Below are 24841 nucleotides of genomic sequence, written 5' to 3'. Positions count from 1 at the left end.
AGTTTTGATACATAATGCTTTCATTTGTTGTTTGTTTCTAATTAAAATTTCATTTGTAACTTCTTCTTTGACTCATGAGTTTTTTTTAGGAATTTTTAGATTTTTAAATAGGAGATCTTCTGTAAGTTTCTGTTGACTCTAAAGTCATGTTTTGGTTGAAATTATTGTCCGAGTTAGTCTTGCTTTCCTTCTTGTCTGTTGGTATGCTTTCCAAGTTTATTTAGAGTAGGCGGTCTTTTGTTTTCATTTCCTTCATCTCCCCTTTTCTTGTTGAGCAGTTTTGGAGTTGTGCCTCTCTGAAGGCACCAGAGCCGCAACTGCTAATTTAGCAGCTTGGACTTTCTGTCCCCCTTGCCTGTCTCGTGGTAGATGGCATTGTGCTGAGGGCTCGGCTCTGGTGCTGGTCTAGAGGTTCTACTTGTTGCTGTCCTACTGGAGTGTTGTGAAGGAAAGGAGTGTGTTAATGTATTCTACTGTCTTGAAAGAAAAAGTCTTGAATGCCATTAATGATACAGTAGAAAAAATTTTGTAGTTTTCTTAGCAAACCGATTTTCTTTTATTGAAACTCTTTATGTAGACTTGATTAAATTACCTTTAAGAAATGGGTTATTTGTCTTGCTTTGTATACGTAAGGAAATTAGCACCTGAGTAATATAGTTCAATATATAGCCTGTTCTTTAGATGAGCTTTTATATTTCTCAGTAAAATTTGTGTCTCTAGCTTTTTAAAGTTTATCCCTGTGTGAGGAAAACATCTTGTTTGGTGTTTGCCAGATAACAGATTTGTGAATTTTGCTTATTTCCCTTCAGTTTCAAGTTTTAAGAATATATTCCTAAGATCTTTAGCTCAAGTTCAGGTTGCTATCTGTAGCTCAGTTTTGGCTGTCTTACAGATAAGTGTTTATGTGACTTTGCTATATCAAGACATTGGGAGGGGCGTGAAAATTTATTGATTTACTTTTGCTCTTATTACTTGGTATACTGTGAGGAGCTTTATGAAAGTCTAACTTTTCAGACCTCTTTATCACTTCCTCCCTTCTCTGGACCCCCTCTCCATTCCGGCCAACTGCCAACTGCCAACTGCCAACTTTGCATCCCAGGATGCCTCACCAAACTCCTGTCCCTAGTTCTGTTCCACATTGGAGTTAGAGTCTCCACGTTTCTGAGGAAAGAGGTACCAATGGGTGGCTGCCCCAGATTTCTGCCTACCCTGTGTTTTTTAAATCTCGGTAGAAAAGGTTTTGGGTTGATGCTTTTTCTTATTTATTTTGTATTGAGTGTTGTTTTTGTTTCTGATAACAAATATGTTTAGACCACTGGTTGTTCTTAATTCAGTTATAGTTAATGGGAACTTTTCATAAAGGATGGAATATTCATTTTGTGGGTGTTTTAATGGGCTTTTGGGATAGGTCAAATGGAAGTTTTATTTTTTAGTGGAGTGTAAACACATTATGCTAATTTCAGGAACTTGTTATGTAGCAGAGATTATATTTTGGTATTAGGGTATATTTGGTATATATTTGGTATAATGGTATATTTTGATTCACTTAAACATTCAGGTTAACAGAACTTTATATTGTAAATAACCCATTTTGCATTATGAGATAGTAGAAGAATGGTTTAGCTCTCATTTCTTGTTAGATCTCAAAATTTGTAAGGATTGTGTGTTAGTCACTAAACATTTGGCATTTTGCCTCTACTATGATACCAGTTTGGTTTTTATAATGAAAAAGCTTATGATACAAAACAGATGAGTATATAATATGACTGAGTTGGGGAGATTTGATTGCTTGATATTGTCATGTCAGGTACAGGCCTGCTACTTACCAGCTGTGAGTGATGTTGGTCAGATTAATTCCTTTGTACCTCAGCTTATCTGTAAAATGGTGATAAGAAGACTAGATTGAGCTGTGTCTGTGGGATGCCTGCCATTTAATGGCTGTATGATCTTACACCATGTATCTCCCTGCCTTAGCTTCCTCACCTATAACAGTATCTTCCTCATGTGAGATAACCCATGTAGAGATATTACAAAGGTAATATATAGTAAGTCACATATTTGGTGATTGTTGTATTCAACTTGAAGTACCTGGAAGCATCCAATTATAATTTTTAACTTTCTCGTAGATTTGTGGGACCCACTTCTGATCAACTAAGTCAAAATTTTGGTGAATAGGTTTCACATTTAGAATTGGCTCAAGGTCAATGTTATAAAGAACCAGTATGGCCAAGTCTGTGGCATAATGAGTTGGCATAAGGAAGATACAGGTTATTCAGTTGATGTGCCCAGGTGTTGTAAGGGTCTAAAGGGAAGAAGTAAGACAGGATTGGAGATCAGATGAAACTTCCCTATGGAAAGAGCCAGATGCATCTTTGTTCGCTTCCTCTCCCTCCCCCAAATTTGATGAGGATAAGTTTCAAACCTGTATTGAAATACTGAAGGAATTGTGCAATGAACACACATATACCTAACACTTAGATTCTAATATTTTGTTATATTTGCTTTATCAAGTGTATATCCTACTTTTTGGGTGCATTTCAAAGTAAGTTGAAGACATTTATATACTTTATATACTTCACTCCCAAATATTTCAGCATACATAGCACAAACTACAGTCAAATATTTGTTTTACATGTTTACATGTAAAATGTAAAATTCTTAGGTGTACCATTTAATGAATTTTACAAATGGTTACACCTGTGTAACCCAAACCCCCTTCAAAGTGTCAGACATTTCTCTTGCTCTAGAAAGTTCACTCATGCTCCTTCCGAGTCAGTACTGATCACCTCCTACTTCAGAGGCATTCACTATTCTCATTTTTTGTAGCTTGTTCTGGAACTTCTTATCAGTACAGTTGTCCAGTAGTGTGTTCTTTTGTGCCTGGCTGTTACGAGTAAAGCTGCTATGAACATTCTTGTAGCGCTTTGTAGACATGTGTTTTTTTTTTTTTTTTTTGAAGATTTTATTTATTTGACAGAGAGAGACACAGTGAGAGAGGGAACACAAGCAGGGGGAGTGGGAGAGGGAGAAGCAGGCTTCCCGCTGAGCAGGGAGCCCAATGCGGGTCTCGATCCCAGGACCCTGGGATCATGACCTGAGCCGAAGGCAGAGGCTTAACGACTGAGCCACCCAGGCGCCCCTGTAGACATGTGTTTATTTCTCTTGGGGTAAATAGCCTAAAAGTGGAGGAGCTAGGTTGTATGATATGTGTTTAACTTTTTAAAAAATATTTATTTATTTATTTATTTATTTATTTATTTAATCTCTGCACTCAGCGTGGAGCTTGAACTCATAACCCCAAGATCAAGAGTTGCATGCTTTTTCGACTGAGCCAGCCAGGCCCCCCCCATATGTGTTTAACTTGAAAGGAAACTGCCAAGCTATTTTCCAAAATGAATGTAGTATTTTACACTCATCAGCAGTGTATGAGCATTTCTTTCACTCTTCATTCTTATTAACAGTTGTCATCTTTTTAATTTTATCCATTCTGCTTTGTATATGGTGCTATTTCATTGTAATTTTAATTTGCATTTCCCTGATAACAATAATGTTGTGTTCTTGATTATGTGCTTATGGGCTGTGTGCGTATTACCTCCTTTTTGAGGTATCCTTCAAGTCTTTCACCCTTTTAAAAATTGGGTTTTCAAAAATAAATAAAAATTGGGTTCTTTATAAATTTTGGATCCAAGTACTTTGTCAGATACATGTCTTACAACTATTTTCTCCAGGAGCGCCTGGGTGGCTCAGTTGGTTGGGCGACTGCCTTCGGCTCAGGTCATGATCCCAGGATCCTGGGATCGAGTCCCGCATCAGGCTCCCTGCTCGGTGGGGAGCCTGCTTCTCCCTCTGACCCTCCCCCCTCTCATGTTCTCTCTCTCTTGCTCTCTCATTCTCACTCTCTCAAATAAATAAATAAATCTTTAAAAAAAAAAAAAGTATTTTCTCCCAGTCTGGCTTGCATATTCATTTTTTTAACAGCATCTTTTGATCAGCAGATGTTCTATATGAAGTCTGAATTTACCTTTTTTTTTTTTTAAATATTTTATTTATTTATTTAACAGCGAGATAGAGCCAGAGAGCACAAGCAGAGGGAATGGCAGAGGGAGAGGGAGAAGCAGGCTCCCCACTGAGCAGGGAGCCAGATACGGGGCTCAATCCCAGGACCCTGGGATCATGAACTGAGCCAGAGGCAGATGCTTAACCATCTGAGCCACCCAGGCACCCCTGAATTTATCTTTTTTAAAAAATTATTTTATTTTTTAAAGATTTTATTTTTAAGTAACCTCTACCTCCAGTGTGGGGCTTGAACTTACAACCCCAAGATCAAGAGTCCCATGCTCTTCCCACTGAGCCAACCAGGTACCCCATTTGTTTTCAGTTATTTTTACTGTTCTTTCTGTCGTAAGAAACCTTTGTCTATCCCCAGGCCGCAAAGTAATTCTATGTTTTCTTCTATAAGATTTATAGTAGTGTTTTATGTATCTTTCTGATTTCCTTTTTGATTTCTTATATGATCCGTGGATTATTTAGAACTGTGTTTAGTTGTGATATTAATGTTTTGAAATGTATTGAGACTTGTTTTGTAGCCCAGCATATGGTCTGCCTGATGAATCTTGAAGCCTGTATTTTACGGTTTTCGGGTATAGTGTTATATAAGGTGTCAGATGACTGATAGTATTTCTTAGATCTTCTTTGTCTTTGCTGAATGTTTTTTCAGGGTGTGGGGTGTGTCTGTGTAGTCTATTAAGTTGTTGAGAGATAGGAGTTAAAATTGTCCACTTTCGTTTGGTGAACTTGTCTTTTCCCCTTATGTCAGTTTTTGCTTTACATATTTTAAAGCCCTCATTAAAGCATATGCCTTTCACATCATGGTTCCTCAGTTGCCTCTTTTAGTATTACTAAATGTTCTTCTTTTAAAAAAGTCTCTGGAAGTATTCTTTGTCTTAAATCTATATCTGGTATTTCTATAGCCCGCCACTCTGTTAGTAGAATAAACCTTTTTAGGCGTACGAATTGCAGGTTGTATCTTTTCCCATCCATTGGCTTTTAACCTGTATCTTTTTAAGTGAGTTTCTTGTAGATTATATATGGGTGAATCTTGCCTTTTATCTGTTTTTTGCTTTTTAATTGGAATATTTATAATTAATGTAATTATTTACATTTTCCTCTTGTTTTCTGGTTTTCCCATTTGTTTTTTGTTTCTTTTGTTCCTTTTGAAAGCTGTATTCTTTTGGTTAATTGAATATTTGTTAGAACTACGTTTTAATTACTTTGGTCTTTATCTCCACCTCTTCATGTTACTTAGTGGTTCCTCTTGGGATTATGGTATGTGTCCTTAAGTTTCACATTCTACTTTGTGTTCATATTGTACCACTTCCTGTAAAATTGAAGAATCTTGCAACTTTGTAGTTTGATTTACCTCCCCTCTTCCTTGGTATTTTAGATTATACTTGTCATTTGTATTAAAATAAGATAGGCTATAAACCCACAGCATATAATTTTCGCTTTATAAGTTGTATGTATTTTTAAGAAATTAAGAGGAATGAACGTTTTTTGTGTTTGCTCATATATTGCTCATTTCTTCCAGAAACTTGAGTTCCATTTGGTGTCATATCCCCCTTCACCCTGAAGAACTTGTAGAGCAGGTTTTATGGCAACAAATAGTCTTAGTTTTCTTTTATCTGAAAGCATCTTTATTTTTCCTTTGGGGAGAGGGCTTGACTTTAACAGAGGTGTTTTTGATGTACCATGAACGACATCCATTTGAAATACTCAGATAGTTTTAGCTGGCAGGGAACTTACCTGACACTCTCTCCCACTTGTGGTGGGCGGCATCTGGAGCTCTTCAGTCTAAGTTGGCTGCTTGTTTGCCTTACACGGGAGCAGCTTACACTAAGTCTGCTAGAAATTTGGACAGTTTATGTGCAGATTTATATGCTCCTCATTCCTGCATTTCCCCCTCATTTTCTAGCTGCTGTGGTCACTTAGTCCGTCCTCTGATTCCTCCGTGAACAGATTTGCTGTTTTCTCTCAGAATTTCAACTAGCAGGGGCACCAACTCACAGAGTACAGGAAACTCACTCAGTGCCCCTCTCTTCTTCCAAGCGTTTTTTATCTCTATAGTTCCTGCTTACTTCTGGTTGCTCTCCAGTGTTTTCAGATGGTTGTTTCTTTCTCTTCTGTTCAGAGTTTATAATTGTTATCTGTCAGGTCATTGGTCAGATAACAAACTATTCCATTAGTAGAAGTGGAACTCTCTTTGTTTGCCCTTAACCTGGGTTGAGACTTGGGGTGGTCTTTGCTATATTGGAATAAAAAAACCAAGGTGTTTCACCAAACTCACCAGTACTGGTATTTATTAAATGCTTGCTCTATATGCCGAGCCCATATATAACTTTGTGTTTTATATTAATACTACAACTATGGTGTGCTTTTTTTTTTTTCTTATTTTCAGCCATTAAGAAACTGGTACTGAGGGCAGTTAGGTTCACAAAGCCACTGTGTCTGGTGACAAAGCTGGGTTTCAGATCTTTTCAATTCTTTTGATTCAAGAGCCCACACTGTTAACACAGTATGGTGTTACCTTTGCCCTATCCTTAGTTTACCTGTAACTGTAGCAGTTCTTCCTGAAAATAAGTAGGGATAGAACAGTGACATGAAAGATGATATCTATCATTATGAAACATGTTGTGTTTTAGGAAATGGAAGTACCAGTATTGCCGAAAATCTCTCTACCCATCACCAGTTCTTCACTGCCTACCTTCAATTTTAGTTCCTCTGTGATCACAACGTCCTCTCCATCACCCATTAGTCCTTCGCAATCATTAACAAACAAGGTACAGAACCATTGTACAAATAGAGGTGATTTTTGTTCTTTATTTAAAAAAATCTAATACTCTGTTGAAAGCAGTGATAAGTTCCCACTGTGGGAATTAATAACTCAGAAAAAGAAGAGAAAAAATGGAAACGGTGTTTTCCTTTTTTAAATGTACATTATAAAGGGGTACGTTATAATGGAGTGCTCTTTAATTCTGATTCAGTGCCTTAGAGACTGATGATTGTAAGTTTGTTTCCAAACATTGTTTCTGATTAAGATGCTTTTTTTTGGGTGAGAATGGGGTTATTGTTTTTATTTCTCGGGTAGGATTAACTGCTCCTGTTTTATGCTTTCACCCTGGCTTTTACTTTTTCTGAATGTATTCTTATAGATGGTATGTTTCTCCTTTAGACAGATACTCACCTCTGAGATAGAGTATACTCCTCTCCCAAGGAGAAGCCAGATTTTATGGCAGTTTACAGTTTATTTTTCAGAAGTTTACAATTTAGCAGTTGATCTTTATTTTTATTTATTTATTTTTTAAAGATTTTATTTTTAAGTAATCTCTATGCCCAACGTGGGCCTGGACTTAGAACCCCAAGATCAGGTGTCACATGCTCAACTGACTGAGCCAGCCAGGTGCCCCTTAACAAGTGATTTTTAAATCTAAAAGGAAATTGTGTTTGGCTTCTTTGAAATGATTAATTTGCTTAAATTAAGGTCCGTTTTATTGTCAATTTCTTTCTCTAAAAAGTTTTTAATATTGTAATAATTTGGAAAACCAGGTACAAATGACCTCTCCAAACAGCACTGGCAGCCCCATGTTTCGATTTTCATCTCCGATTGTAAAATCTACTGAGGCAGATGTACTACCTCCATCATCTGTAAGTAGCAAGCAAGGAATGTTTCAGATTTATTTTTTATCAAAACCAAGATGTCATTGGTGGTAAGAAATAGCATTGTTTTTCTTTCAACTTAAAAAAATTTCAGTGTACAGAAAACTTGAATGAGTGAACACCTGTTTATTTTCCACTACCTATATATACATATAAGCATATATATTTTCTCATGACCATTTGAAAGTTAAGATACAAATCTCTTGATACCCTTACATCCATATGTCCCCTAAGAAAAAGGACATTCCTCTGCATACCTGCAGTACAGTTATCATATCCGTGAAATTTAACATGATATAATAATAATGTAGGCCATATTCAGATTTCCCCATTGCCCTAGACTGTCCTTTAATTACTATTTTGTTTCTCTTGGGCCTACATCCAGTTAAGATCAAGACCTAATCAACTAAATGGCATTGCATTTGGTTAACATGTTTCCTGAATTGCCTTTAATCTGGAGACGTGTTGGGTTTTTATGCCTCAGAGAATGTATTTGTTTCTTTATAGTTAAATATTTTGGGGAGAATAAGGTTAATGTTAAAGTTATCCCATGCATCTTTGGCATGTATATCAATTTTACATGTTGCCTTCTCTTTTTCACTGTGCTCTTGTTGTCTGTCACAGATGGATATTCCAGATCATTTTGTAATTTCCCTCCTGCATGCCTGAAACCTGCCCGTTGTCCATAAAGTCTCATACTTTTTATTAGAAAGTGGTATTTAGAAATCCAGAAATGAGCTTTAGGAGCACGTAATTATTTTATGTACTGCTTTGAATGAAAAAGTGCCTAAGAAATGTAAAATGCTGTTTGATAGGACATACCATTCATTCTAAGAAGCATCAATTTTAGAGATTATAAAATGTGAAAACCTGGAATACATGAAATTCAGTGTATTTTTTTTTTTTTACTTGGAATAGGAAAAAGCTATTTGATATTCATTTAAAACTAAATAGACTCTTAAAGGATACATTTTTTTTCTTTGCAGATTGGATTTACATTCAGTGTGCCTGTTGCCAAAACAGCAGAACTTCCTGGCTGTAGTAGTATTTCAGAGCCAACTACAAGTAGTAGTTCAGGTAAGTGAAGATTTCTCACAAGTTTTCACATAAAAATAGTTGCATTACATTAGATTAGTATTTCACATTCTTTAATCTTTAGCAATTCTTGTAAATGCTCTTATTTGAATGAAATTAGCTCTAAAAAGCAAATAGGAGCTAATATCAACCCTTGACAGTATTTTTAGTCTGTGTTCTCAGAAATACTTAGCTCACTAAATGGAAGTGTTACAATTTGATTATGACAAGGATAGTCATGGCAGCACATACATCCGTCGTCTTTGTTTAATTAAAATAAGGTGACAGTTTATTATAAATGAAATCTCATAAGAAATTGAAGGGTTGTCTACATTGTTCTTGAGGTGAAGTTATAATTGCAGTGCACTCCATCTCTAGGTTTAGTGTTCAGTTCACAAACATTTTTATGTGTAAGGGCCTCTGCCGATAGTGATACATAATTTCTGAACTCAAGGAATGGGTGTAATTGAGGGAAAGAAATGAGTCATCAGATAATGAAATCCTAGCATTTTGTTCTGATAGTGGTGGTTTTCTTTCAAGTGTTTGCTGTTTAGGAAGTGGAGAATCATCTGGGCTAAGTTACTCAGGTCAAGGATTTTTGAGCAAGGGCATTTTACTCAAAAGATAAACAGCAAATGCAAGGGTATAGGAATTAGAGAAAAAAGCATGATATTCTTTGAAATCTGTAGGTAATTTGTCATGAAGATAAAGAGTAGCTTTAAATTCTAAAAATTCTTGAATGTTGCACTAAAGAATTGGATTTTAATCTGAATGTAGTAGGAAGACATTGAGTGATTTTAAATGGGGTGACCTGGGTATCATGGGTTGACAGCAATGTCCATTGAGGTGGGGGGTGTGGGTGGGAGTGGGGTTTTATAGGCTGAGATATCAGTTAAGTTCTTTTGCCCTATCCAGAAGTGTTTGACTATCTCAGTTTTGTGTTTTTTTTTTTTTTATCAGTGTTGGAATTAAAAAAACAAACAAACCACAACCCCCCCCCCCACCAAAAAAAAAGCTAGAACCTCCCTCAAAGGATAGAGTAAAAAATAACAACAAAAACCAAAGAGCTAGGACATAGAACCTAGATGTTCTAGCTTTGGTTGAGCCAGAAGATAAGAGCATAGACTATGAGAGTGGCACAAAATAAGAATTTGGTATGTTTGTGGTCCTGTTTGTTATTGATTAAAACAGCCTTATGTAAGAGAAAGAAGTAACAAGCACGTTTCAGGTGTACTTTTTATCACAAGATTTTTTTCTTTAATGTTACTATGAATTCATAGAGGAATAAACTTCTGCCAATTACCATTTTCATGCCTGGTTATGAAGAAAGGCATGAAAATCCTTCCCAGTTTTTATTAATGCATTACTAATGGTAACTGGATGAGCAGTAATTTGTTAAAACAACTTTTGTGTTCATCACATCTGTGGATATTATCCAGATTTTTAAGGCATTTTTTAGGAGTGGCATACATAGAATTGTGAGAATGATTCTCACCACTTCTGTCGTTAAGAAGCTGATTGAAAATGTGTAAGATTCTCACCACTTCTGTCGTTAAGAAGCTGATTGAAAATGTGTAAGTCATGATTGATTACTTGGTGGCAGGAGCTAATTTTTCCATTATCTTCTTTTTCCATCAATTTGAGTACACCCGCAGGGTATCTTTAAAATTTACCTTAAGTTACTAAAAGCATGTCAGTTTTGATTCTTTTTTTTTTTTTAAAGATTTTTATTTATTTGACAGAGAGAGACACAGAAAGAGAGGGAACACAAGCAGGAGGAGTGGGAGAGGGAGAAGCAGGCTTCCCGCTGAGCAGAGAGCCCGATGCGGGGCTTGATCCCAGGACCCTGGGATCATGACCTGAGCCGAAGGCAGATGCTTAATGACTGAGCCACCCAGGCACCCCTCAGTTTTGATTCTAAAGGAGGTAGACCATGACAAAGTGCTACAAGTATGTTTTATTTTGCTTTTTTTTTTTTTAAAGATTTTATTTATTTATTTGAGAGAGAGAGAGAGAGCGGCAGAGAGCACAAGTAGGGAGGAGAGAAAGAAGCAGGTTCCCCTCTGAGCAGGGAGCCCGATGCGTGGCTCGACCCAGGACCCTGGGATCAGGACCTGAGCCAAAGGCAGACGCTTCACCGACTGAGCCACCCAGGTGTCCCACATGTTTTGTTTTGACACAGTTATTATAAGAGGTGGGCACAGTGTTTTGTTTCTTGTATATTTTTGTTACCGAGATGAAATTGATGTAAGGCAAAACAAATCATTTCAAAGGGAACACACTCCGTGGTGTTTAGTGCTCACTGTGCTGTACAGCCGCCGCAGTCTGTTTAGTTCCAGAACAGTTCTGTCCCCCTTCCTGCAGAGGAGACGAGTCCCTGCTAAACAGTCCTTCCGCATTTCTCCTCTCCCAGGTCCTGGCAACCACCAGTCAGTGTTTTGTTTCTGTGCATGTACCTATTCTGGAATCATACAATGTGACTTTTTGTATCTAGCTTCTTTTACTTCTGTTTTCAAGGTTCGTGCATGTTACAGTATGTATCAGTACTTCACTCCCTTTTTTTTCTTTATTTATTCTTTAAAAATTTACTATTTGTTTTTATTTTAAGTAGGCTCCATGCCCAGCATGGGGCTTAAACTCATGATCTTGAGTTTAAGAGTCCCGTGCTCTACCGACTGAGCCAGCTAGGTGCCTCAGTACTTCACTCTTTTTATGGCTGAATGATATTCCATTGTATGGATATGCGGTCGTTTTTCTGTTCATCCATTGACGGACATTTGGGCTGTTTGCAGCTTTTTGCTGTTGTGCATAGTGCTGGTATGAATATTCATGTACATGTATTTGTTCGAATACTAGTTTCAGTGCTCTGGGATATATACCTAGAAATGGTCAAATGGTAGTTCTATGTGTAATTTTTTGAGGAACCACAAAGCTGTTTTTCTCAGCCTCTGACTCCTTTCACACTCCCACTAGCAGTGTATGAGGATTCTGATTTCTCCACATTCTCACCATGCTTGTTTTTCATTTTTTGTTTATAGCCATCTTAGTGGGTATGAAGTGATCCTTCCGTTGTGGTTTTGGTTCGCATTTCTCTAATGACTAATGGTGTCAAGCATATTTTCATGTGCTTCTTGGTCCTTTATCTTCTTGGGAGAAATGTCTATTCAAGTCCTTTGCCCATTTTTAAGTTGGTTTATCTTTCTGTTGCTGAGATGTAAGCATTTTTATATAGTCTGGATACTAGATCCTTATCAGATACATGATTTGCAGATAATTTCTCCCATTCAGTAGAGTGTCTTTGCTTTTTTGATAATGTCCTTAGATTCACAAAGGTTTTTAATGTGGTAGTGTTCAATTTTTTTCTTCGCTTACGCTTTTGATGTCATATCTAAGAATTCATTGCCAAATCCATGGTCATGAAAATATACCTCCTCGGTTTTCTAAGAGTTTTATGGTTTTAGTTCTCACGTTTTACTTTTTTTAAAAATTTTTTTAAAGATTTTATTTATTTATTGGACAGAGACACAGCGAGAGAGGGAACACAGCAGGGGGGAGTGGGAGAGGGAGAAGCAGGCTTCCCACTGAGCAGGGAGCCCGATGCGGGGCTCGATCCCAGGACCCTGGGATAATGACCTGAGCTGAAGGCAGACGCTTAACGACTGAGCCACCCAGACGCCCCAGTTCTCACATTTTAGATCGTTGATCCATTTTGGGTTAATTTTTGTTTATGACATGAGGTGTGGGGCTAGATAGGAGTTTTTGAAACTACTTGACCCACTCCTTTTAAATTGGCAAACACTCCAGAAAAACCTGGTTATTTATATTTTATTATGGAAAATTTCAAACATTTTCAGAAGTAGTAGACTGAATTCCCATGTACTCTTTACCCAGCTTCAATGCTTAGCATTTTATTTTATTTTTTTTTTAAAGATTTTATTTACTTATTTGACAGAGACATAGCGAGAGAGGGAACACAAGCAGGGGCAGTGGGAGAGGGAGAAGCAGGCTTCCCGAGGAGCAGGGAGCCTGATGGCAGGGCTTGATCCCAGGACTCTGGGATCATGACCTGAGCCGAAGGCAGACTCTTAACCACTGAGCCACCCAGGTGCCCCAATGCTTAGCATTTTATGACCAATTTTATTTCCCTTTCTCTCATTCCGCCTTCCTCTCCCATGCACAGAAACACACCTATTAGGTTGTATTGAATTTACTTCATCTGTAAAAACCTTCTTGTTTAGAAATGGACCCACACAGCTGTTATCATACTGAAAATACAGATTTCTTATTTTAAGTATAAGGATATGTTTATCTTGGAAAGTTTAGGAAACCTAAAAAGAAGAAGTAATAAATAAAAGTCAGTCATCACTAGCAGCCACCATTACTCTTTTGATGTATTATTCAAAATCTTCTGGACTTAGTCTAAAGTCTTTACCTGTAACTGTGCATTTAGGGATGATTTTTGTGGCTGCACAGCATGGATTCTGTGATTGATGTTGTCAGTCCCTTAGTGAGCATCTGTCATCCAGGTTTTCAGTATGAAAACTGAAGGATACTTCCTTTTCTTTTTTTTTTTTTAAGATTTTATTTATTTGAGAGAGAGAGCGAGAGCATGAGCAGAGGGAAGAGGCAGAGGGAGAAGCAGACTCCCCGCGGAGCCAGGAGCCCAATGTGGGACTCGATCCCAGGACCCTGGGATCATGACCTGAGCTGAAGGCAGCCGCTTAACCAACTGAGCCACCCAGGCATCTGAAAACTGAGGGATACTTTCAATCATAGGATGAATTTCTAGAAATGAAGTAACTGGCTCAGTTGGGAATTTATTGTTAAGGTTTTTTTGATCAATATTGTAAATTGTTGTGTAATCAGAAACACATTTCATGCAGTTTGTGAGCTTCAGTTGCCATCTCCTCTCTAGTGTTTCAGTTTGATTTTCTTAATTACCAGTTAATTCATTGGGTAACAATTATAGTTTATACTTTTTGCCCTTTTGGGGGAGAAAAATGTACAGTGTACAGAATGGGAAATAGTATCTCTACTTTCTTATAATGGTTAACCCTGTACTTTTAAGTAAATTTGTTCATTATCTTTGAATTACAGTGACTTTTTCATGATATTTTAGACGTTGGTCCAAATTGGCTTTGAAAGATCTTTTAATACATTTAACTCCATCCAATGATTTTTCTTGGCATAATGTCTTTTACAATTAAAAAAAATTGCAGCTCAAGATATCAGTGCAGTGAATAGTACAAGCTGTAAGAAGAAGCCAGATGAAGATTGTGAGGGCCCTTTTAGACCTGCAAAAACCCTGAAAGAAGGAAGTGTCCTAGATGTTCTCAAAAGCCCCGGTAAGATAACAGCTGCCTTTGAAAATACTCTAAAATCTTAATTACAAATTCGTGGTCCTATTTTAATATCGTCTGTGGTATACTTTAGGTTTTTAAAAAATTATGGCTAGTTTGATAGGGAATTGACTTGAAAATAGACATTGTCAGATGTAATTCTTTTGGAGTAAATATCTTAGAAACTCTCCTTCTTTGGAATTCAAGGACTGTCCTAATACGAAATCTCTTAAGAGGCAAGTATAGCAGGAGAAAAAGAGGAAAGTGTAGAAGGAGAAAATGAATTGCTTTTTAGTAGAGACAGGCCAATTTGGGGGGAAAAAAATGTAAATAAACCTGATGATATACTTGGACATATCTTTCTCTATGAGAATGTTGAACTGCTTTGTTCTCAGAAAGAACTGGGCAATGAAAGAAAGAAAACATTTGCTGATTCTAACATAGGTATATGCAAGGGACAGTGCTCGCTTGAAACAAGGTTTGAGAGCTCATAGAAATAACTTGAAGGCAGTGACTAGAAGTACACAAATAGTAAGTTTTCAGTTTGAAAATCAGGACAGCTACAACTGCGATTGTGAGGTCTGCTATAGGAATGTAAAGTGTTTATAAGGTGATATGGTTGCTCAGAGAGAATTTAGATTTATTGAGCAGATAGACATGTTCATGTCTAATTGAGTAAGAATTTCCAGATAAGGTTGGCTTCTACAACAAGATTTAGGAGGATTAGGTTTCTTTGGTCTGGCTTTCTCATTTTAGAGATGAGTATACTGCCTCCAGGAGTCCCAGTAACTTAGACGATTTGGCACACTTGGGACAGAGCTCCAGAGCGCCTGGGCTAGAATTAACTGAGTCGTACAGAGGCATCGTATTCCTACAGTCGATCTTCATTTAAGTTGTACTCTGCATTCATGATGCCCAGGCCTCCTCCCGTTCAGTTTTCTTTAAATAGCAAGAATTTGGAGGAGTCCTATGTTCTTTTGAGGAAAATTAGGAAAACCTGCGAAAGGGGAAGGAAAAGAAATCTGTAACACCTTAAGATGGTTACTGTTAAAATTGCACCAAACTTAGTGACTCAAATTAATCATTAAAAAGATAGTACATTTTAGACCAGTGGGAGTAACTGAAGTATGTGGGTTTTGCCTTTGCTAAAACTAGCTCGAGGTTGGATTAATTGTAGCCCTAGAAAATCTCTAAATACAGTCTTCTGTATCTTCTTACCCTCCAATTTTATTTTCCTTTTGTGTTAAAAGCTGGAAAAACAGGTCACTGAGTTTGTTCGTATATGTAAAACAAAGGTTAATTGGTCCAAAGTAAAGGATTGGAAGGTCATTCCCATGAGTAAAGTTGGAGTGAATCGATTGAATTCAATGACAGCAGTTTTGGTAGTACAGAGACTTTTTTCAACTCCTGTTACTCCATGATTCTGTGTGAATACCTTAATTGTCTTAAGTATACCTTTAGTGGTTACAAAAAAGGTTTATTTATAATGTGAAAGGTTCTGTGATTATATTGGAGAACTACTTGAGGCAATTTGTTTGAATTAGGGTTTGGTAATGTTCCATGGGCATCTTTGAGTAGCATGAGCTCATCCTCCACTAGGGTAGACTGGGTCTTCCTTTCTGTATTTCTAGGCCTTACCAGATGGTTTGGTTCATCTCTGTTGGAATTTTTCATCATATTTCTCATTGAACCATTACCATTTTAAAGTTCTGTATGTGCTTTGTATAATTAAAACCAGTCCTTACAACTCCACTATACTTTGGGAGGGATATCTGTCCAATATGCATACCTATGCAGCTCTGCTGATTTTTACTGAAAGTAGAGGATACCACAATAGTGGATTATAACTGGACAAAATTGAAAGATTATAGATGTTGAAGACATTTGGCTTAGCCAAGGGAACACCTGAAAGCAAAAATAGTTGAGGGAGGAAGGCTATGAATATACTGTACATTGGGGTTGCGGCGAGGCAGAGTGTGGCAAACACTGATGACAGTGGTGTATGTCGGTAAATTACTACCAGTTAAAGCCTCAAATTAGATAGTGGTTGAATTACAGTAAGTAGAAATTCCTAGAGGAAGACGGTAATGTACTATAAACAAAACCTCTTTTGTAGAATTTTAACTAGGACCAAAGTGTCACTTATTAATTATGTGATTAATAAATATTGCTTAGGTAAAAAAAACCCAAAACTCTATTTTTAAGTAGTCCACATTGGATTTTAGTAACTGCATAAATGTGTGTAAGTATGTGTTCTCCCAGTAATAGCATATCAGTTCATGTTCTGATTAGAAAGCTTTCCTTACTTTTTTTTTGCTTACACTCTCCTCTTTCCCTCATTATAGGTTTCACGTCACCAAAGGCAGATTCTCTTGCTGCTCAGCCTACTACCACAAGCCCAGTTGTTTATACAAGACCAGCAATAAGTAGCTTTTCTTCTAGTGGCATCGGGTTTGGGGAAAGTTTAAAAGCCAGACCATCGTGGCAGTGTGATACTTGTCTACTCCAGAACAAAGTTACAGACAGCAAGTGCATAGCCTGTCAAGCAACAAAACTGCCACCAAAAGAGACTGCTAAACAAACTGGAATTGGAGTACCAAGTAAAAGTGACAAATCAACTCTTCCCGCGTCAGGGACAGGTTTCGGAGACAAATTTAAACCAGCAGTAGGCACTTGGGATTGTGATACCTGCTTAGTGCAGAATAAACCCGAGGCGGTAAAATGCGTGGCTTGTGAAACCCCGAAGCCTGGGACTGGTGTTAAGCGAGTCCTTACGTTGCCTGCAGCTTCAGAGAGCGCTGTGACTGTGGCTGCTTCATCTGCCACCTGCACTGTGACCACGGCCGCCTTAGGGTTTGCAGATCAGTTTAAAAGGCCCGTGGGATCTTGGGAGTGTCCAGTGTGCTGTGTTTTTAATAATGGAGAAGACAGTAAATGTGTGTCCTGTGTGTCTGAGAAACCAGGTACGTGTATGGCTCTTTGGGAAAATTTTGTTCATTATTTTAGTAGGACATTTAAATTTATTGTCTACTAAGAACCACCTCAATGTAATGTGGCAGGATGAGCATTTCCTCATACATCTTAATTTTTCTAAGCCGTCTTGAGGTAAAATGACTTGCCTGGGACTGGATCTCCAGGTTACCTGAGGCAGTGCATTAAACAGCCAATATATACTTGTACCTCTTTCTTTACATACATTTTTATCAGAAACTTCTTGCTCTTCATGATCGTTTTCAAAGTTGACTACTACAGATGCTGAAAGATCTTAGAAGGGACAGTCTTTCTCAAACTGTTCTCCAGAACGAAATACCACTTCGTCTCTTTTCCTCTTAGAAATGAGGATGGCACATGGTCATTTCCAGAAAAGGTTTCACTAAGGGGTAGACAATACCGCTTTATGAAAAGGCTGTGGCCGAATATTAACGGTGATGCCTATGCGCTCTCTGCCGGAGATACTGCCATGATAGTAAATTACTGAATCATTAATGGAAAAATTCTAATCTGGCAGTGAGAAAAATGGAGTCAGGTTTGAGTTTTTCCTGTTTCTCTGTTCAAATTTGAAAAAGTTACTGAGATTCACAACTGGAAATGACTCTTTGCTGTTTTTGTAATAATATTACAGAATTATTTGGTATAGATATATGGTAACATGGGTGCTAAATAAAACCTTTTATGAGTACCCTGGGAATTATACTTCCTTTTTTATTGCATTATTCATGGATATGTAGTTTTAGGTCTGCAACGGAAAGTTCTTGATTTGTTAGTGTATACTCTATGTCTGAACACAAGGGGTGAGCCATATTCCTAGTTCTTACTGGACATCTCCACAAGAATAAGATTTCAGAATCTTCATTCTGAAATAACTTTTCTTTTTCCATCTGGCATTCCTCCTCCGCCCACCCACCCCCAAAAAAGGCAAGTTTTTGATCGTACAAGAAACTAGAATTAATTCTGAGTTGATTAGGAGAAGAAAAGTTAGGAAGTAAATTGTTAGCCACACATAAAGGAAGCTCATACGTTTATTAAATAAATCCGACTTCATCCTGTCAATGATGAACCATCATTTTAAGCAGAGGAGTGATACAGTACAATTTGTATGTTTGACAAATTGCTTGGTGGCTTTTTGGAGGGTAGATTTGAAGACAGCAAAAGTTGAAGGGAGACGAGAGGACACATGAGGAAATTGTATCAGTAGTACTGTGGGCAAAGGTAATGGCTACGGATACTAATGGAGTCAAATCAGGATGTTGAATAATGTACAGTTGACGCCCTGTGGATTTGAAGCTGGGAAGTTGACACATACATGCGAGGCCTTTGGATATCCTATAATGGGCGCTCTGGGCTGGAAATACAAATTTGGGCATCAGTAGGCTATAGTTTTCAAATAAGGCATGGGAGGAGTGGTGACGTAAAGTGAGGGAGTCGTGGGAATAGAGGAGATGGCCTAAAACTGAGCTCTGTTAACTTCAGGGAGTGGCAGGAATGAAACTTTGGAACAATTAATCTTGTACAGGAGGAACCAGAGAGGAAAACCCAAAACTATGTGGCACTGGTTGTTTCTTAGAAGAATGGACTTCGGGGAACAAGAGCGGAGGTCTCAGGAAGAAGACTTAATCCAGCAAGGGCCGAGGGCCGCTTGACACGGGGTAGCAGTAGGAGGCTCAGAAAGAGGGAACGACACCGCTAGGAGAACATGTGAGGGAGGAGGAGGCATGTAGCCACGCTGGCCGGCTGGGGAGGAAAGCGCAGAGGAAGCGGTTTTGTTGGTGGTGAGACTTGTGAGGACAGTGGACCGAAGATGGAGCCTCGGGGAGCAGTTTTCTTGGCAAGATGGAGGAGAACCTAACGGTAGAACAGACACCAGGTGGCTGGGAGAGGCGACAGGTGGACAACGGGTGGGGATGCCGGAATGAATGGCTCCCCTCGTCACACACTTCGTGACGGCTTCGTGGAGCCGTCCTTCCCGTGCCCCCTCTGCTCCCCACAAACTTGGCAGATTTAAATGGCACCTCTGTGAATCCGTTCTTCTCCTGCCCCACGGTCAGCTCTTCATTCTATTCTCATTTATCACTTTCCATCTTGGTGATGGTGCGACTATGCATTTATGTTTTACTTTCCCCTTTTTAGACCGTTAGCACTTCTAGAAGTTAAGCAGCATTTTATTCATCTTTACGTCCTTAGAACCATGGTATATTATGGTACTTAATAAATGTCTGTTAACCACTGCCATGAACTTTTGTGCAAAAATGATCATTTCAAAGGCAGAGCTGGGCTTTGAAATCTTGCAATTAACGTGGTCTGTGGCTATGTATTTTATGTGTTAGGATATTGCCTACAATTTATATCTTGGATTTTAAAATGCTGTCCTGTTTGAAGAGATTTGATAAAGATTCTTAAGAACATTTTAGTCTTTTAGTCTCTGATTTCTGAGCATGTGTTTTTTTTTTTTTAAACCATGATTATTCAAACTTCGGGTTAAGAGAGAGCTCATCACTAGGCAAGGTGAGTGTGAGCTGCTTGTTTGTAAGATTAAAAGAAATCTGAGCTGTCTATACTGTTTTTAACAGTGTAAAGTTGATATTTCTGGCACTTTATCTGTCTTAATAGGAAACACTAATTGAACGTTTAGACTTAGTGATGCCTTAAGATATTGACATAATGTGAATTAGAATTTGTATGTGTTTTCCTTGCTGTTTTTTAGGAAGTTCGGTACCTGCCTCAGGTAGCAGCACTGTCCCCGCCTCTCTGTCTTCTGGAAGCTGCCTGGGGTTAGACAAGTTCAAGAAACCCGAGGGCAGCTGGGACTGTGACGTGTGCCTGGTACAGAATAAAGCAGATGCTACCAAATGTGTGGCGTGCGAAAGCGCCAAGCCAGGCACGGAATCTGAGTTTAAAGGTAAGGCATCGGGCAGCGCCTCCTCGTACTGCCATTTTAAAGTGAAATATTCGCAAACAGCTTCAGTTTTTAAATTGTTCGTTCTCTATTGAAAATTCACGTAAAATGAGATCTCGTTCTGGACACTGTTAGCTCACATCTGAGTTACTGTAAAGATGGGTGATTTCCTGGTCAGCAGTGAGGTGTTTTTTTTTTTTTCTTCCTGCAGCTGGCAAGGGACTATTCTATCTTGTGTTGAGTCTGAGAGAGTTGCAGATACTTGTTTCTAACTGTTAACAAACGTTTGGCATCTAGATGAATTTCCTGACTCTTAATCTGACTGGGAAATTACGCCCTGAGAACCTTATTGTAAGTAAGCTAGATTTGGGCTTTGCTTTCCCAGAGAATGTCCCAGAAAAAGAACTCTCTTAATAATTTTGTTTCGTAAATACAAAGGAAGAATCTCTAAAAACAATTTTTGCTAAACTGTCGCTGGAGGCCAGATTTTTCAAGTCTTCATAGTCCTTTATGACTTAGTATTTCATATGAGGAACATTTCAGTCAAAAGGTTGATCAAGCTGGGAAAGAGCAGAAATTTTAGATCTGAAGGAACAGTCAGGGAGAGGTGAGAAAGATTTTAATCGGTAAGGGAGGAGGTCTCAAAGGTGAGACCATGAGGGCACTAAAGAAAGAATGCCGAGCTTTATCAGCTTGTAACCATGTCTTAGACTAGTGGCTTTCAGACTCTTTTGACTGGAAACCAATCAGTAAACTTTTGCATTGTGACCTATCACATGCACAGGGTATTTGTCTATATGATTGAACAAAAAGTATCACAAACCAATACTTTAGTATGTTTAAGTTACCCTATTTCTGTTCTTTTTCATTTTAGAAGAAAAATGCGGGTTGCAACCCACTAAATTAATTACATGGCTAAAGGGACACAACTGGTTTGAAAAACACTGCATTTGGGGTGCCTGGGTGGCTCAGTCGGTTGAGTGACGCTTGGTTTCGCTCAGGGTGGTGAGATCTAGCCCCATGTTGGGCTCCGCACTCAACATGGAGTTTGCTTGAGATTCTCCCTCCCTCCGTCTCTCTCTCTCTCTGCCTCTCTGCCCCTCCAGGTGCTCGTGCTCGGTCTCTCTCTCAAATAGATTAAATAAATAAATAAATAAAACCCCAAACACTGCATTTGGGTGTCTTAGATCACTACTTTCCAGTCCACTTGAGGTCGTTGTGTAGCTGTTAACCTTGTGATCCTTTTTCCGTGTTCTCTCCCTGTTGTGCTACAATCACCATACCTTCAAATCTGAGCCTTTGAGGCAGAGGTGATAATGAGTTAATCATTGTCTTTAGCCCCTTCAGTTTTAGCTTTCTGTCTAATATCACTTAAGGTATTTACAGACCATGCGGAATACTGCTTGCTCCTGCGATTCTGATAATTTTTCAGTTACGTTTCTTAGGGAAAGAAAGGAATGGGTCATCATTAAAGGGGGGAAATTTGAAGGTAAGAGGGCTTTTAAAGCATGGCTGTCATTTGTCTTTATATGTGGGTAAGCAGGGTAAAGGATAAATATCTCAGCACTCCAGTGATGCCTGTTCATTTCTAGTTTACTCAGCTACAGAAAAGCATTATGAAACCAAGACTTTGATCTTGTCAACATAGTATTGTTTGTCTTTTTAAGTACTGCTTCTGCTCACACAGTTCTTCTGGTACTTTGATGCTAAAGATTTTTTTTTTAGTGTTTGATAATGAACTTTATTCACAAGATTTCAAACTCTAATTATGACAGGATTCATAGTGAAAAGTCTATCTCTTGTCCCCATTGGTTCATTTTCCATCCTTCTTCCTCCACCAGAGGGAAGAACTGTGGTTAGTTTCTTAGAACTTAGAATAGAGCTTCTTTTATGAACATGATAAGCAAATATACTCTTATTTGTATATTCTTGTTTCCCTCTATTTTATTAGAAAATGTTGTATATCCTACTGCCTTTTTGCCCCCTTGATTTTACCGTGGCTAGCTTGGACACATCTTTGTTCTTCGTTTACAGCTGCCTGGGATTGCATATGGCATTTTGCTTGTCTGTGAGTTTATCTTTAAAATAAAGTTTTTTTATTTTATTTTACTTTACAGTAAAATAAAGACTTAGGGTGTGAGGGCGATCTGGCTGCGACCTCTCTTCACCCCACTGGTCACCAGGGCAGATTACCCTGATCTGGCTGGCCAGGCGGGTGTCCCCTTCCTTGCTCACGGCTCCACGTATGTCCCTCCCAAAGCTGCGTGCTCTGGTCGAAGAGGACGACCTTCCCAGGCAGAGGAGGGCCCTTCTCTGGTCAGGGGTGTACGAGTAGCTGCGCTCCCCTGCTAGAACCTCCAGACAAACTCTCAAGGTCCATTCGTAGGAGAACGGAGGGTAGTCAAACTTGCAAGACTCCAGATGCATCCAAATGACTACCTGTGGCCATCTGCTTTTCTTTAAAAAAAAATAAAATTAAATTAAAAAAATTAAAAAAAAAAAAAAGACTTAGCTGTAGAATTGCTGGGTCAAAGGATACATGTGTTTGTGATTTTTAGTAAATACTGACAGTTGCCTTCCACAAATTGTGTGCTAATTTACACACCTATGTGTCATGTATAAAGTATCTGTTAGTCCTAGACTCCTCACCAACACTGCTTTATGAGGTTTGCTTGATCTCTGCCAGTGTCACGGACCGAAAACGGCATGTGAGGGTAGTTGGAAGGAGTGAGGTGGAGTGCTCCTGCCGAACGCTGGGCTGCTACTTCACGGTCACGGACGTGGCTAACGCTCTTCAAAGTAGGCTTTCCAGAGTTATTCCTTTTTAGGTTTTATTTACTTAGAGAGAGAGAGAGAGCACAAGCAGGGGGCGCGGCAGGGAGAGGGAGAAGCAGGCTCCCTGTTGATCAGGGAGCCTGATGCAGGGCTTGATCCCAGGACCCCGGGATCATGATCTGAGCCAAGAAGGTAGATGCTTCACCGACTGAGCCACCCAGGCGCCCCTCCAGAGTTATTCCTTTGTCTCTTTGTTCTTCAGGGGTACATTTTGTTTGAGAGGATAACATTAATTCAGTGTCTTTGTATGGTGTCTTTTATGTTTTGAAGGCTTTGGCACATCTTCCTCGTCTTCGAACCCCGCAGCCTCATCCTTCAAATTTGGTATCCCATCATCCTCTTCGGGGCCTTCTCAGACTTTAACGAGCACTGGAAATTTTAAGTTTGGAGATCAGGGAGGCTTCAAAATAGGAGTGTCTTCAGATTCTGAGTCTCCAAACTCCATGAGTGAAGGCTTTAAATTTCCTAAACCAATAGGAGATTTTAAATTTGGAGTTTCGTCTGAGTCTAAACCTGAAGAAGCTAAAAAAGACAGTAAGAATGATAATGATTTTAAGTTTGGACTTCCTTCGGGTTTAAGTACTACAGCTTCGTTAGCTCCATTTCAGTTTGGGGTGTCTAATCTTGGGCAGCAAGAGAAGAAAGAGGAACTACCTAAATCTTCATCTGCAGGCTTCAGCTTTGGTACCGGTGTTATTAACCCCACACCTGCTGCTACTAACACCGCAGTGACCTCTGAGAACAAGAGCAGCTTCAGCTTTGGAGCCCTAGAAACCAAGAGTGTTTCAGTGGCTCCTTTCACATGTAAGACGTCAGAAGCCAAAAAAGAAGAAATGCCTGCCGCCAAAGGAGGATTCACTTTTGGCAGCATAGAACCCGCCCCTCTGCCATCTGCCTCATTGTTTGTGTTGGGAAGGACAGAAGAGAAACAGCAAGAGCCGGTCACTTCTACTTCTCTAGTGTTTGGGAAGAAAGCTGACAATGAAGAGCCAAAGTGTCAATCAGTGTTTTCCTTTGGAAATTCAGAGCAAACCAAAGATGAGAGTTCTTCAAAGTCCACCTTTAGTTTCAGTATGGCAAAACCATCTGAGAAGGAATCGGAACAGCCAACAAAAGCCACTTTCACGTTTGGAACTCCAACCAATACTACGGCTGGTAAGTATTAAAACTTTTTTTTTTTTTTTTTTAAACAAGGCGTCTCCGATCTGTGGACAAATGCAGCAGGTCAGGGAATGGTTTACACTGAACAGAGTTGAGAGAGACCTGTAACAACTCTCTGGAAAGGACATAGGATTTTCAGTTTTCACTGCTCCAAACCCCCGTGAGGTGACGGTGTTTTCTACAGCTCTGATGGCAAGCCCACAGGGTTGCACATCTGTCCATGCTTCTCCCTTCTGTTTGAGCTCTTACAATTGGAATTGGCATACTATTCAGAATAGGCCTGCCTTCGTAAGCTCATGAAATATTTTCTAACTCAGTCTTTATGTACAGGCCTTCATTCACAAGTAGAGCTAACCAGTCATCATCAGGCATTTAAGGAGCATAGACAACAAATATAACTAGTCCCTGAAACAGAGGCAATTATGAAAACTAATATCCTGAAGGAAAAATGAAAGCATTTAAAAAACTTAAAAATGTGGTTGGTGAAATAAAATCATTATGTGGGTTGAGGAGCAGAAAAAACATAGATTGGTGAACTGGGATTTCCCAGAGCCCGGTGCAAAAGTGCAGGGAGACGGAGTCCTGCTAGCTCACGAGTGCCATCGCAGGAGGGGCGCGTAGCAGATGAGAGCAGGATGGACGAAATGTCAGAGTGGTGACAGAAGACCATTTCCGACGTGCAGAGAAAGACCCTGGCCTTAAAAATGGAAATGGCCTACTCACTGGCAAAGACCAGTGAGATTTTAGGACACCAAAGCCAAAATCCTGAATGCTTTCAGAGAGAGAAAGCTGGTTGCCATCAGACTTTGAATTTGTGCTTGAAACA

At 39.0% G+C, this 24841-nt stretch overlaps 1 protein-coding gene across 5 annotated transcripts in view; it reads left to right on the top strand.

The window, feature by feature from the left end:
• NUP153 (nucleoporin 153) overlaps positions 1-24841 on the top strand; it is a 76828-nt gene that overhangs the window by 41728 nt on the left and 10259 nt on the right. For 4 of the 5 annotated variants that reach the window (XM_078055724.1, XM_078055725.1, XM_078055721.1 and 1 more), the window contains 7 exons: positions 6699-6836; positions 7603-7701; positions 8700-8790; positions 14007-14132; positions 16472-17089; positions 19828-20022; positions 23125-24009. In XM_078055724.1, coding sequence (XP_077911850.1) covers positions 6699-6836; positions 7603-7701; positions 8700-8790; positions 14007-14132; positions 16472-17089; positions 19828-20022; positions 23125-24009 — 2152 coding nt within the window. The remainder of the gene's footprint in view (positions 1-6698; positions 6837-7602; positions 7702-8699; positions 8791-14006; positions 14133-16471; positions 17090-19827; positions 20023-23124; positions 24010-24841) is intronic. The other variant, XM_078055723.1, reaches the window with a different exon arrangement.

This window comes from Halichoerus grypus, chromosome 9, assembly GCF_964656455.1.
Source record: "Halichoerus grypus chromosome 9, mHalGry1.hap1.1, whole genome shotgun sequence".
In the NCBI taxonomy this organism is placed as follows: Eukaryota; Metazoa; Chordata; class Mammalia; order Carnivora; family Phocidae; genus Halichoerus; species Halichoerus grypus.
This window is presented reverse-complemented; position numbering and strand designations above follow the sequence as displayed.